The sequence below is a fragment of the Urtica dioica genome, chromosome 9 (assembly GCF_054948205.1).
Source record: "Urtica dioica subsp. dioica isolate 48M chromosome 9, U.dioica_male_clone48M_v1_H2, whole genome shotgun sequence".
In the NCBI taxonomy this organism is placed as follows: Eukaryota; Viridiplantae; Streptophyta; class Magnoliopsida; order Rosales; family Urticaceae; genus Urtica; species Urtica dioica.
Window position 1 is genome coordinate 21,508,450 of NC_142764.1, and position 14,173 is coordinate 21,522,622.

The following is a 14,173-nucleotide window of genomic DNA, read 5'->3' on the forward strand; positions in this document are numbered from 1 at the left end:
GTTAACCTTTCTCATAATAATTAGAGGTTAATGTTTATTTTATTTTATAAATATTAGCGTATATTTTTAAGAAATTGAACATTGTTTAGAAACCCTAGCTGAAAGCCTGAAACTAGTAACTAAAAACTGCCGTTTTTTTTGGGTAATCTACAGGCTATAATGTATGATATATATATATATATATATATATATATATATATATATATATATATATATTCCAAGCGGAAATCTTTATGCTTGTCCGTTCTATCAATATATCTGCTGTTACAAAACACGTGATAGAGAAGAGAGCTGTAAACAGACACTGAACTTAGTTAGCGTTTCTAGCTATATTAACTTACAATGTGGTTAAGTTTGAATTTCTTAATTTGCGCATGAGTCCACGCCAATTTCAGACAAAAGAAAGTTAGAGGAATTTCCAAAGATTAAAGAACTAGTGGTAATAATAATGATTATTATTTTGATAATATAAAGAAAACAACTAATTTTCCAGTTTATTTACATTTGTATTGTTCCATTTCCTCTAACTTCTACCGTTTTCAACGAATCCTGGAATAATCTGCTTACAAAAATACATTGTTTACACCTTATATAACTTAATATGGAACAAAATCTGCGCGTTGAATCAATATATATATATATATATATATATATATATATATATATATAAATTAGTTTGTTACATACTTTTGTTGTTTTGACTTTTGAGTAAACACAACATTATTCAAGTTTCCTAATAATGGTGTCCTTTTGAGCTGTCAAACAGTGATTGGGCATGTGAAATACACTAGAGAGGGTTGTCAATTTTAGACCTAATTAAATCGACCCCGGCATGTAATATAATATTAATGACAAGAAACGAATAACCCGAACCTAAACGCCACACATCTAGTAACTATACAACATGGATCAACTTTAAACATAATGTTCTCTTAAGACATCAAATTTTAAGTAATTGCGTGTCTAATCCAACTAACAAATACCAGCACACATCCTAAATATTATAGTGTCATTTTTTCAACCGAAAAAACATGACACTTCACAGCGAAAGTGGTTAATCTCATACTCGTTGCACTAACCCAATCCTCTTGCGCGAATCGCTTGACTCGAGCCACTTGCACAAGCTACTTGGCCATAGTTCCCGCCTATCCACTTGGCTCTCCAGCCCCTTGCGCAAGCTACTTGGCCCAAGTTCCCGCTGAGCCCCTCGGCCTTGGTCTTTGCCTAGCCGAATGGCCAGAGCCGCTTTCACGAGCCGCCTAGCGTGGGCTACTTGTAGGAGTCACTTGGTCTAAGTTCCTAACAAGCCGATCAACCCTATAGTCCCGGCCTAGGCGTCTAGCCCGAGTCACTTGCACAAACCGTCTGGCCCTAGCCACTTGTAGGAGCCGCCTAGTCTGAGTGCCTGGCCTAGGTTCTGGTCGAGCCAGCCGATTAGCTAGCCCTGGTCCCGCTTGGCTGGAGCCACCCGCATGAGCAGCTTTGCTCGAGCCACCAACCTCCTCGTCGAGCTGACAAGCGTGTGTCTCTTACCAGACACACCTCTCAAATTCTCGCATCAGCCAAGTTTGGAGGAGTGAGATTTTCCAAACTTAGAGAAAATGTAAAAAAAAATTTCTCTCTCTCTCTCTCTCTCTCTAAACTCAAGAGAAGAAATTAGACCCCCCTTACCTCACATTTTTCACTCAAGCTAATGTTGAACGTCGTAGCGTGCAAAACTCTCTACATAGTCATTGTCATTTTCGTGATTCCGAGAGCTCTTGAGAGATCGTGGCATTTCAGGCTTACCCATCTTCTCCATTTGTCCTCTCGAGACCACCAAAAAAGCGATGTTGACGACCCCACGGTGTATATGACACCTCAAGTCCATCCCGCACTACCTGTGCCCCAAGTGTTGATCCGATATTCGGCATTAACACCAAAAACAAAATATTTTAAACATTAAACTTACAAGGATCATTGTTTTTAGTGGAAATTTTTTATATTCTTTTCTAAACTCTCGCTCTATCTTTATAAGACCTGATCGACCTATAAGTTTAGGTTCATCTATGTTTCGTAAATTCTCGCTCTATCTTTCTGGGGGATTCAGTTGTTGAGTTGCGTGGGACTTTAAACGAACATATTTTTAGTTAGCACTCGTTTTCTTATTTTAGTCTTATGGTTCCGCCAAGTTCTCTAATTTATTTCCATTGGGATCTCTCAGCGAGTTGCATACCCAGATCCTCAAGTCTTCAACCACTGTGGCTTTTCTGTAATAAGTCCGGCCGACAAATATTTTTATTGCAAATATTGTCTATGAATTGAATTCAAGAATTTCATAAACAAGTAAAATCAGAATAAAAAAGAAGTGAATGGTGGACCCAAGACGGCAAACTTTATCTTATTCCCAATAATAAAGAATTCTTATAACAATTGCACATTTAGACAGAAATGTTTCTTGCAACCATTGGGGATATATTGGCTCCGAGTGTTTGCTTTAATCTATTTGATTAAGAAGTTCAAAATATATAAGCTACCTCGAAAAGTAAATTCAATTTCTCTCTCGTTAATCAATCAGTGGTCTTATTAATCATTAATAATAAATGTATCGCACCATTCGCATCGCACCTCAAAATTTAAAGTAAAAAAAAAAATATTGACGATAATATCGCTGTTAATAGTTGGCACTAATAACAAAAAAAAAAATAGCATAGGGATCGGATTATTAGGAAATTAAATATTAAAAAAAAAAAGATTATTGGATATATCTTTTGTTAGTCAAGGCACAGTTGATTAATCTCAATTATTGACCCTTGCTTTTATCAGACAACCCGTGTGCATGCCAGCCTTTTGTATCTATTATTTATACTGTACATTATTCTCTATTTTGTCTTCACTTCATTTCCTTTATATATATATATATATATATATATATATATATATATATATATATCATGCAATTTCTATTATATCAATAATTATTGAAAACCCAATACGCAAAATGAAAATATCTAATCAAGGGAACACAAGAATTGGGTTTTATGCCTTTAAACATGTAATTACGAGTGCAAGTCAATATAGTAATTTGTCTTTCTCGACAGAAAAAGAAAACAAACAAAAATATATACGTTGTTTTCATTGTAAATTATCAAGTGCTGAAATGTATGGTACCGTGAATATCTTTGAGAAATAAGTGTGTCTTTGTGTATGTCCAAACTAAATCCTGATTTCATCTTTCTTGAGCCAGCGCAAAGCAACATCAATGAGATGAGTCATCTACCACAACACGTTTGCTATGACACAACTACAAAAATAAACGTAGCATAACTAAAAATACACAAACAAACAAAAAACGTGACACTCATAATCGAATTCAACCGCCTTAGACTCGAAAACAATCAAAATTCATCTCACTATTTAGGACATATATTGTGACGCAATTTAGATATATCGAGAGAGAGCACTAAACAATGCCGGAATATTGCGTCACCGGAGGAACAGGCTTCATAGCTTGTTACATCGTGAAAACGCTGCTAGAGAAAGGACATATTGTACGGACCACCGTGAGAGATCCAAGTACATAGCTTCAACCATACATTTGCATGCATGCAAATACGTAATTAGTGTATATAACATGACGAGTTTTGAGACTATTTTGTGTTTTGTTATTATTATGAAAAATGTAGGTAATGAGAGCAAAGTAGGGTTTTTGAGGGAGTTTGAGGGGGCTAAGGAGAGGCTTAAGATATTCAAAGCTGATTTGAATGACGAAGGAAGCTTTGACGAGGCAATACGAGGCGTCCATGGCGTCTTCCACACTGCCTCGCCTGTGCTCGTCCCTTTCGATGACAACATTCAGGCATTAATTGCTACCTGTTTTTGCATAGAAGTCATCTATTCTTTTACTTATTTATTTCATGCCAAGAGAAGAATGAAGTATATATTAAGCTAAACTTTCTATGCTTTAGTTTCAACCCATCACCCATCTTGAAACTTCATATATTTCCTTATTTGGAATACTATTTGATAAAATCAATCAGTTATTGGATACTCTTTTAATGTGTAGTCTAGGATATTGAAAACTAATATGTTTATTTTTATGCTTTTTACGTACTATTAGTAGGATTAATTTAAAACCTATGTCCCCTATTTTTATATTTTCCTACTTTTCATTTGATTTAAAATAACGTGATCAAATTGTAAATTAATGTATCATGGTGTAATTATATAGCTTTTGCATATGTTGGAAATTTACTATTATCGTAAGCTTATGTGTATGTGTTGCAGTCAAACTTGATTGATCCGACTATAAACGGGACCTTAAATGTGATGAGATCATGTTCAAAATCGGATAGCGTGAAGCGGATCGTGCTCACATCTTCATGCTCTTCGATAAGATATCGATACGATGTTCAAGAGATCTCTCCTCTCAATGAGTCACATTGGTCGGATCCCGAATACTGCAAACAATACAATGTATGTAGTGTCAAAAAAATCATTTGATAAAAGATATCGATTCTCCCAAAATATAAAGAAGTTGATTATCGCTTGAAAATGTATAGCTTTGGTACGCTTATGCGAAGACCACGGCGGAGAGAGAGGCGTGGAGGTTTGCTGAGGAGACGGGACAAGATTTAGTTGTTGTGAACCCTTCTTTTGTGATTGGCCCTTTGCTAGCGCCGAAGCCAACAAGTACTCTCCTCATGGTACTCGCCCTAATCAAAGGTAATTTTGATACTTAAAATAATATTAATTGGTTCTATCAAAAGTAGATATCTTTAATTTGATACCTACATGTGCATTTCAGTTATTATTTTTATTACAATTGAAATTGCGTAAATAAAATCTGCGTCGTTAAGGCTATCATCTTGGATTTTGATGCTTGGAAATAGTTTTGGTTATTATTTTCTATTACTAAAAAATTTCGCTAATCAAACATACTTTACGATTTCTTATGTACTCGGATTTGATGCTTGCATAGGTTTTAAGTTAATATTCTTTTTTCTAAATAATCAAAGTTGCTCTAATTATAAAAGTACGTTAGGGTTTATGTACTCGGATTTCTATACTTATATTTTTTTCTATATTAATAGAAAATGTCAGCATTAGTATGACTAAAAATTTTGGTCATGTTTTGTATTCGATCCCATTTAATAATTATATGATAATTGAGAATATTCAAATGAAAAGGGTTGAGCGGCGAGTACCCGAACATGACTTTCGGGTTTGTTCACATCGACGACGTCGTCGCGGCTCACATTTTAGCAATGGAAGAGATTAGGGCTTCAGGCAGGCTTATATGTTCAAGCTCAGTGGCTCATTGGTCTCAAATCGTTGAGTTGTTAAGAGCAAAATACCCATCCTACCCCTATGAGAGCAAGTGAGTTTTCTCTCTAGCTAGCTATAATTACATTTTGTTCGTAGAGGCTCTCTCCTTTTATTTTTTGTAACAGCTTATTAGGCTGGTGTCATTTTGTCTTTTGTGTAATATGTTTCAGGTGTAGTGACCAGGTTGGAAATAATATTTGGCATAGCATGGACACAAGTAAAATAGCCCAACTTGGACTTTCTAATTTCAAGACAATTGAGGAAATGCTTGACGATTGCGTTAAGAGTTTCCAAGAGAAAGGATTTCTTTGAAGTTATTTTCTTAGCAATGTCTTCAAAATTTGAATAAAGTATATGGAAATAGGGTTATTTATTTATAGTTTTAATTTTTGCATGGTGGAGAGTTTGATATCAAGAAAAAGTCTAAAATATATCTTTATCAAATTCTTTTCTGGTTTAAGTAGAAGAGAAAACTCGTGTTGACGTCACGCATTCTAAATTTTAACTTTTACCTAAGCGGCTGAAAAGTCTTATATTTACAAGTTCTATTCAAATACATTGCCTAAGAACTAATCAGAAGAACATACTTGTGACCAAAAAAAATAAAATCAGAGAACATACTCTTACATGATTAATTCCGCCCAATATTTGTACTGTGGGATGTGAGATGTATATAATTGATGCTGGCCGCGTGGTTTGATATGTGAATGAGAGAACTGATCATTTTTTAAATAAAATAAAAAAATATATTCGTTGCTTCCAAGTGAAGTACCTCAAAAGGTCCATATAATAATAAGCTGGTGATAATTTCTAATGAAATACCTCACAACGTTGTACTATGTTCCAATATGTGATGAAATTTTTATACATAATTAGGGACAGGTAGTTAATTAGGCCCGTCTACCTATCTCTTTTAAAATACTTATCCAAATATCATATATTTAGAAGGAAAAAAAAAAAATAGTCCACTAGATTAATAATATCACACTATTTCATTAGTACATTATGTAGTAAATTAAATTTAATATGTTGATAATTTAATTTACTTAATATTTTTAATAAATTCTTGAATGAACTACGACAACCACCAGGTGAAGCAATTGCAGAGAAGAAAAAAAATCTTGATTAAATGAATATGCACAACAATATTTTAAGATTTAATTAGTATAAAAAAATCTTAATTAAATGTTCCTCACACGACACCTACATTGTTTCCAGTCACGTCTCACTTGGCGTGGTGGTTGTCTCTGTGGCCGCCTTTTTTAACCGCCTCTCTGCATCTCCAAAGTCTTATGCTCTGGACCGTCGTGTCCTACAGAGGTTCGGTGAATGTTGTTGCTTGTTCTCGAGAATGGGTTTCTGTAGAAAATGTTGAATTTATTTTCAGTAGTTACTTTAAATCGCTTAAGATGGTAGCTAGTTTGCTTGTTGTGTTTATTAATTTAGATTATTGTTGGGAAAATATCAATAGTATCCCTCGTGTTTAATCGAAATGTAAAATTTATCTCTTCGATTTCTAGAAATATCAGACATATTCCTTCAGTTTAATATAAATGACATATACCTCACCTAAAAAAGTTATATTACGAATATCACCTTTTTCGTTTATTTTTTAGACAAAAATAATTTGAACTCCCTAAAATACCCTTAATAGAATAAATATTTATTTACTATTTTATTTTAAAAAAATCAAAATCTCTCTTTATAAAAAAAATCCTTAACTTTTTATAAAGAAATTTTTTAATTTAATTTTTTTGTATATAGAATAGAAAATTAAAAAAAATTATTTCATTAATGGTATTTTGGGGAGTTCAGATTATTTTTTTTGTAAAAAATAAAAGAAAATGGTGATATTTGTAATATAACATTTTTTAGGGGGTGTATATGTCATTTATATTAAACTGAATGGATATGTCTGATATTTCTAAAAATCGAATGGGTAAATCTCGCATTTCGATTAAACACGAGGATACTCTTGATATTTTCCCATTGTTGTTTGTCGTTAGGACATTTAAGTTCTGAATGGTTTGTTTTTGGTTTGATTGCTAGTTAGCCGAATCTTTTTCTCATTGTTGCATGGTATTCTACCGAACCTTTCCTAAAATCTCATGCATGTAACACTCAAAATGAAAATTTTGGGTTGGTTGTCGGCCTCATGCCTTCGAGATCCTGTTGCGATGGGTCGCTTAATTTACGGGGGTCATATTTGAGGAGATGGTCCTCCAGTGAAAGATTAGAAGTCATAATATGATTGATTGTTGCTCTAGTGATTGACATCCTTAGGTAAAAGTTTATCTCCGATTCTGATTACGAGATAGGGAGATGCATTGGCCCGTCTACCTATCTCTTTAAAAATACTTATTCCAAATATCATATATATAGAAGAAAAAAAAATAGTCCACTAGACTAAATAATTTCACACTATTTCATTATAACATTATGTAGTAAATTAAATTTAATATGTTGATAATTTAATTTACTTAATATTTTTAATAAATTCTCGAATGAACTACGAGAACCACCAAGCAAAGCAATAGCAGAGAAAAAATCTCTTAATTAAATAAATATGCACAACAATATTTGAAGATTTAATTAGTATAAAAAAAATCTTAAATAAATGTTCCGCGCACGACACCTACATCATTTCCAGTCATGTATCATCACTTGGTTGGTTGTCTCTATGGCCGCCCTTTTTACCCGCCTCTCTGCATCTCCAAAGTCTTGTGCTCTGGTCTGCCGTGTCTTACAGAGTTTCGGTGAATGTTGTTGCTTGTTCTCGAGGATGAGTTTTCGTAGAGGATATGTTGAGTTTATTTTCAGTAGTTACTTGATTGCTGAAGCTGCTAGCTAGTTTGCTTCTTGTGTTGGTTAATCTAGATTATTTTTTGTCATTAGGACATTTAAGTTCTGAATGGTTTGTTTTTTATTTGGTTCCTAATTAGCTGAATCTTTGTCTCATTGTTGCGTGATCTTCTACCGAGCTTTTCCTAAAATCTCATGCATGTAACACTCAAGATGAAGATTTTTGGTTGGTTGTCGGCTTCATGCCTTTGAGGTCCCACTGCGATGGGCCGCTTAATTTACGAAGGTTGGATTTGAGGAGATGATCCTCCATTGAAAGTTAGAAGTCATTGTATGATTGGTTGTTGCTCGAGTGAGTGACATCCTTAATTAAGAGTTTATCTCCGATTCTAATTACGAGATAAGGAGATGCTTTGACAAATCTCAAATAGTCTAATCTTATGTTGATGTTCCGGTGGTTCTCAGGTGACATCTTTAAATGTCCAATCAGTTAAGTTATTGTGTTTTTCAATTTCGTTGTATTTTGTTTATTAGTAGCGTTTTATTGTAAAACTGAATGTTTTTATGAAAATAAAACTACATTTTGGCATTAATTTTTTTTTACATATCCGACCGCAGTTGAGCGCACTCAAGTATTATTGAATTTTTTTGACATATTTGACTACAATCAACCTCAAAAAAAGAAAACAAATGGTTACATAAAAAACTCTTTGGTTGCATAAGTGAAACGGTAGTCGAGTCGAGAAAAAAATAAATAAATAAAGGGAATGAGATTAGCAATAAACTCAAAGACAACGACGACGACGAAGAAGAAGAAGAAGAACCAGAACCGAACCTCCAATTGGTCTTCAATGGCCGCCAATTTTAGCTCCCCCAGACTCTTCTTCTTCGTCGTCGTTTTCTTTTTCTTCTTCTTCCTCTCTATTGTGGCTTTCGGTTCCTTCGTCCCTCCTCTAACATCCCGCTCTCGCCATCACCATCGTCCTACTCCGAAAGCTGTAAGTTCCGATTCTCAATTTTAACTGGAAGTCTAAAATTGGAGTAGAACTTGGACTGAGAGGTGTTTCAAAGACGAGGTTATAGGCACACTGATCGCAAGGCTGAATCATTTCCGTGTTTCTACCATCAGGTTGGTTCTTCTAGGAAGTTCGAGATTTCAGAGGACAAGTTCTGGAAAGACGGCCGTCCGTTTAGAATCATCGGCGGCGATATCCATTACTTTCGAGTTCTTCCCGAGGTATTCTTTGGCCAATCATCGTGATGATAGCGGCTTTAAAATGATTGTTGGTGAACTGATTATACAAACATTATACGCTGTGATTTTGGTAGTACTGGGAAGATAGGTTACTGAGAGCAAAGGCATTGGGACTCAATGCCATTCAAACTTATGTCCCTTGGAATCTACATGAACCGGTCGCCGGAACCTTTAATTTCGACGGAATCGCAGATTTAGTGTCGTTTCTCACGCACTGCCAGAAGCAAGGCTTGCTTGTTCTTCTCCGGCCTGGACCGTACATATGTGGAGGTTTGGAACGTCAAATTCTATAAGATTAATTTTATTATAATTATCCTCTTAGTTTATTCGAAAAATGGATTAGGTTAAGATTTTAGTCATTACCTTTGTGATGCAGAGTGGGATATGGGGGGTTTTCCTCCTTGGCTACTCTCCATCGAGCCGGCTCTCAGACTGAGATCCTCCGACCATGCTTACCTTCAGCTGGTGGGTTTTCTCATGTTATGGGCATCGACTGGTTAATTTATATTCTCAATTTTTTCTTTCTTTCTTTATCGTGTTTTTTTTTTCTTCTTCAAGTGTTTATAATGCTAATGCAGGATTTCGGTTAATCCATTTAAGGTAGAAAAATGGTGGGGTGTCCTGCTTCCGAAGATAGCTCCTCTTCTGTATGAGAATGGTGGCCCGATCGTAATGGTTCAGGTAAGAGGGTTGGTGGGGTTTCACTTTCTTGGATGTGGAGTGGTTTAAAGTGAAGTTAAACTGAAAACTGGATTGCAGATAGAGAACGAATACGGTTCGTACGGAAGTGACAAGGCTTATCTTCGTCACCTTGTCAAATTGGCGAAACGTCATCTTGGGGATGATGTGATCTTGTAAGACATTTTAAACTCATGTACTTTGAATTATTAGGCCTGGTCCATGGAATCCTTGTCGTGACCGCCTTCTCTTAAGAACTTGGTACTAAGTTATGTATGTAAACTTGGTCTTACAGGTATACTACAGATTCAAGGGATAATCTCGAAAAAGGAACAATCAGAGGCAATGATGTATTTACTGGTAAAGTTCAGATTATTAAGTATCTATGCTACTTTTTTCACTGACCATTCTGATTTATGTTTCACGTGGCTCCACGCTTTTGTTATTGCTTTCTAGTTAAAATAAGTACAGTCCAAGCTATTCACATATAGTTGAAATAAGTACAGTCCATTACTTGTCCAATAAGAGTATAACCTGTAATTTGGATCTAGCTGAGCCAGAAGGAGGCATTCATTGTGTACTGGCTTATAGTTGGGAACAGCATTGTGACCAGAGAAACCCTTCCATGTTTTTCTATCTGTGTTTCTTTCCGAAAGAAATCAGAAATGATCCCTGAATTTTGATCTTAACCATAGTCTATCTCTTATTGTTCCTACTTGTAGCGGTTGACTTCACCACTGGCGATAACCCATGGCCAATATTTCAGATGCAAAAGAGATACAACACTCCCGGAAAATCACCGCCACTTTCAGCGTAAGAATCTGAACAGCTAAGTATCAGTGTGTATATATACAGTAGTTTGAAGTGATCGCTAATGCTTTATTTCAGCGAGTTCTACACCGGTTGGCTTACACATTGGTGGGAAAAGAATGCGCAAACAGGTGCAAATTTCACAGCCTCTGCTCTGGAAAAGATTTTTGCGATGAACGGGTCTGCTGTTCTTTATGTATGTTACACAATTCTTTCAGAATGGTATTTTAATAAGTGATACCACTTGTAATGGTTTGAGCTTGACTAAGTCTTGTTTAAGATTATAGATGGCACATGGTGGGACAAACTTTGGATTTTACAATGGAGCAAATTCTGGAGAAATTGAGTCTGATTACAAGCCAGATCTAACTTCCTACGACTATGTAAGGCTTTTTCTTTTTTCTCTGTTTTCGTTTTTTCTAACTTGTTGATTGATTAGTAATCTATTGAACCAAACAAAAACAAAAGTCTAATTTTTGTCTTCTTTTCATCAGGATGCCCCAATCAGAGAGACGGGCAATATACACAATGCAAAGTTTAGAGGTATTGGCAAACATCAGGGTTGACATAATATTCTGGATCTTATTTTTGAATTTCGGTACTCAAAAAGTCCATCATATCTGTACTTTCTCAGAGTTGCGGAGAGTTATAGAGCGATACAGCGAAGAATCCTTGCCTTCAGTTCCATCTGATAACGAGAGGATGGGATATGGATCAGTCCGCTTGCTGAAGAAAGGAAACTTACTTGATATGCTTCATAGTTTCGAGGTTATCGAATCTGAAAACCCACTACCAATGGAATCTGTGGGACAGGTACATATAGAAGAGTACTGTAATTTTTTCTTATGATCCAACTCACATATCATTCTCCTTCGTAAATTTATTTTCCTCACAGATGTTTGGATTCTTGCTGTACACGACTAAATACCATATCAAAGACAAAGACAGCCCAAGAATTTTATCTATAACAAAGGTGGATCTGTGTCCTTGAAACTTAAAAACACTTCATGCCTTTCCATACATTGACAGGAAAACAATAAGGAATTTTTTTTACAGAGAAAAACTAATCTTGTTCAAATGTTGCAGGTACATGACAGAGCTCAAGTGCTTTTATCTTGTTCCTCCGAAGATATTGGTAGACGGCCAATTTATGTTGGTACGATCGAAAGACAATCAAGCCAAGGCCTTAGCCTTCCAAATATAGAGTGTGGCTCAAGCCTCAGCTTATTTATATTGGTATAATCATATATCCTTTATCGGTAGTTGAATGAGGCCTGAGACTTGTTCTAACCAAATATAAAGCTTAAGAGGTGGTTAAAGAAAAATATAGCTAAGCGTTACATTTTTTTCTGTTCAAAATTACTGCTTTAAATTCCATGACGTGGGTCGCTTATAACTTCATAATTTATTTGCTTGCAGGTGGAAAATATGGGTCGTCTAAATTATGGACAATACATATTCGATAGGAAGGTAAAGTCATTTTCTGAGACCAAAACTGAAATCTTACCTGTTCAACAGCAGAATTACCCCGACTTCTTACAGGATTCAAAGAAGTTAATAAAGGGCCTCAAGATTTTGCAAACATTTTGTCTTAATCATAATTCCTGATAATTATTTTCCGTGTCCCAGCATGTACTACTAAACTATCCAAAAAAATCTATCACATTAATTTACAGTGGTATAGTTGTCTTTTTTCAGGGTATTCTATCTTCAGTTCATCTGGATGGGAAAATTCTTGACAAGTGGAAAATGTATAAAATTCCCTTGGTCAACCTTAATGAGAGTCCAAAAACCAACACCATTCTTCAGGCTTCATATTCTGGATTGATCGACAAATCAGCTCGCAAAAAGTTGAAAGAGAAATCTGGTATATGACGCAAAATACACATTCTCGAACATCATTTGAACTATATATTGCCACAATCTAAGCCTAATAAGCTATTCGATTCCGTTATGCAGTGACTTCTTCAAAAGAACCAGCATTTTACACGGGTCGATTCTACATTAAGAACGGACAAGTTAAAGACACATTCCTATCGTTGAATGGGTGGGGAAAGGGAATTGCTGTCATCAACGGTTTCAATATCGGAAGATTTTGGCCGGTACATAAATTTCACTCCTCGTGTAATATGTATATATGTTATGATATTATCTCCCGAGAATCACCTATCTTCTTTTCAGTCTGCGGGACCGCAATGCAATCTCTATGTACCTGCTCCGATCCTTAAGCCCAAGGATAATATAGTGGTAGGAACTGAATGCTCAATTTCCTTCTCAATTTATATATGGAGATTTTCTTGATGGTGACAACTTAGATCCCATTGAACTGCGCAGGAAATATTTGAGCTGGAGTCTCCGAACCCCGAACTCACAGTAAGCTTCGTTGATCAGCCGGACTTCACTTGCGGCTCAAGCAAACCAAACATCCAACAACTCTAAATTCAAAAGAGAATAGTAAAAACCAAATATCCATTTTCTCACTTCAGTACAGTCTGTATTCAAATCTAGAGAGGAAAGGAAACCGGACACAGATTTGTCTCCTTTCTCTTGGTATTTATGAGCAGAATAGAAAAACACGGCATTACCACTTTGAAGAAAAAAAATCAAAGCAAACCAACTCTGTGGTTTCTGTTTATTCTAGTACAACATTGGTAATGAGTGCCAAGAAAGATAAATAAAAACTGGGGGTGAAATCTATTTATTGGTGGTGCCTTTATGTTCTTCTTTGGACCCAGAAACGGCTGCGGTGGCGGCGGCCGTCATGGCGGCTGCCGCAACACCGATCTTGGCGCCGCCGGCGGCCTTCATGACAGCACCGATTTTAGCAAATGCAGCGATTCCTCCGACAAGTATGGCTCTTAACGCAACCGTCGGTTTTATTTCCATTCTTTTGTTTCCTTCAAATCCAAGGAAATATAATATGTTATAACTACAAAAAATGGCGTTTTGAACTTCTACTCTATACACCAAGTATGCTAGTACATAAGGAATTGCTACCACTAATTTGCAATTTTTGGTGTATTAATGTTTCAACACCAAGCTTTTGTATTTGCTCTCTTTTTATACTTTAGAACTCAAAACGTCCTATCTATTTACCGTAAAACTAAGAGATGCAGGTGAAAATGAGTTGAGTTTTAGATACCCAGATGAAGATAGTACTCAGATTAGTTGTGCTCTATAAGTTTAATAATACTCGATCACCAGCAATCAAAATCAAAGCGTAAACAAACAAGAGAAAATCAACCATAGTATTGGAACGAACCTCAATCACAGAGATAAAGCTTGGGTTTTCGTTCGTTGGTAACTTGCAGAAGTAATTCG

At 35.6% G+C, this 14,173-nt stretch overlaps 3 protein-coding genes across 5 annotated transcripts; 2 read left to right on the forward strand and 1 right to left on the reverse strand.

The window, feature by feature from the left end:
• The first annotated feature begins 3,449 nt into the window (after positions 1 to 3,449).
• Positions 3,450 to 5,696, forward strand: LOC149385761 (tetraketide alpha-pyrone reductase 2-like). Of its 3 annotated transcripts, none has more exons than XM_089626910.1 (6): positions 3,450 to 3,555; positions 3,666 to 3,854; positions 4,247 to 4,455; positions 4,542 to 4,704; positions 5,170 to 5,359; positions 5,478 to 5,696. In XM_089626910.1, the coding sequence occupies exons 1-6, from the start codon at positions 3,450 to 3,452 to the stop codon at positions 5,617 to 5,619; spliced, it is 999 nt and encodes a 332-aa protein (XP_089483036.1). In that variant the 3' UTR covers positions 5,620 to 5,696. The 3 variants fall into 3 exon arrangements, with proteins under 3 accessions (XP_089483036.1, XP_089483038.1, XP_089483037.1); XM_089626912.1 differs by having other exon boundaries at positions 3,666 to 3,844; positions 4,273 to 4,455; XM_089626911.1 differs by having other exon boundaries at positions 3,666 to 3,838; positions 4,267 to 4,455.
• A 3,111-nt stretch (positions 5,697 to 8,807) lies between these two features.
• On the forward strand, positions 8,808 to 13,432 carry BGAL17 (beta-galactosidase 17). Its single transcript, XM_089625080.1, has 19 exons — positions 8,808 to 9,107; positions 9,239 to 9,346; positions 9,439 to 9,634; positions 9,741 to 9,829; positions 9,965 to 10,045; positions 10,124 to 10,218; positions 10,338 to 10,402; positions 10,765 to 10,855; positions 10,931 to 11,048; positions 11,140 to 11,235; positions 11,347 to 11,395; positions 11,487 to 11,665; positions 11,748 to 11,825; positions 11,939 to 12,088; positions 12,272 to 12,322; positions 12,551 to 12,719; positions 12,812 to 12,954; positions 13,034 to 13,099; positions 13,187 to 13,432. The coding sequence occupies exons 1-19, from the start codon at positions 8,877 to 8,879 to the stop codon at positions 13,289 to 13,291; spliced, it is 2,160 nt and encodes a 719-aa protein (XP_089481206.1). The 5' UTR covers positions 8,808 to 8,876; the 3' UTR covers positions 13,292 to 13,432.
• On the reverse strand, positions 13,289 to 13,748 carry LOC149385763 (uncharacterized). The gene has a single exon (XM_089625084.1). The coding sequence runs from the start codon at positions 13,736 to 13,738 to the stop codon at positions 13,547 to 13,549; it is 192 nt and encodes a 63-aa protein (XP_089481210.1). The 5' UTR covers positions 13,739 to 13,748; the 3' UTR covers positions 13,289 to 13,546.
• Between the last annotated feature and the right edge of the window lie 425 nt (positions 13,749 to 14,173).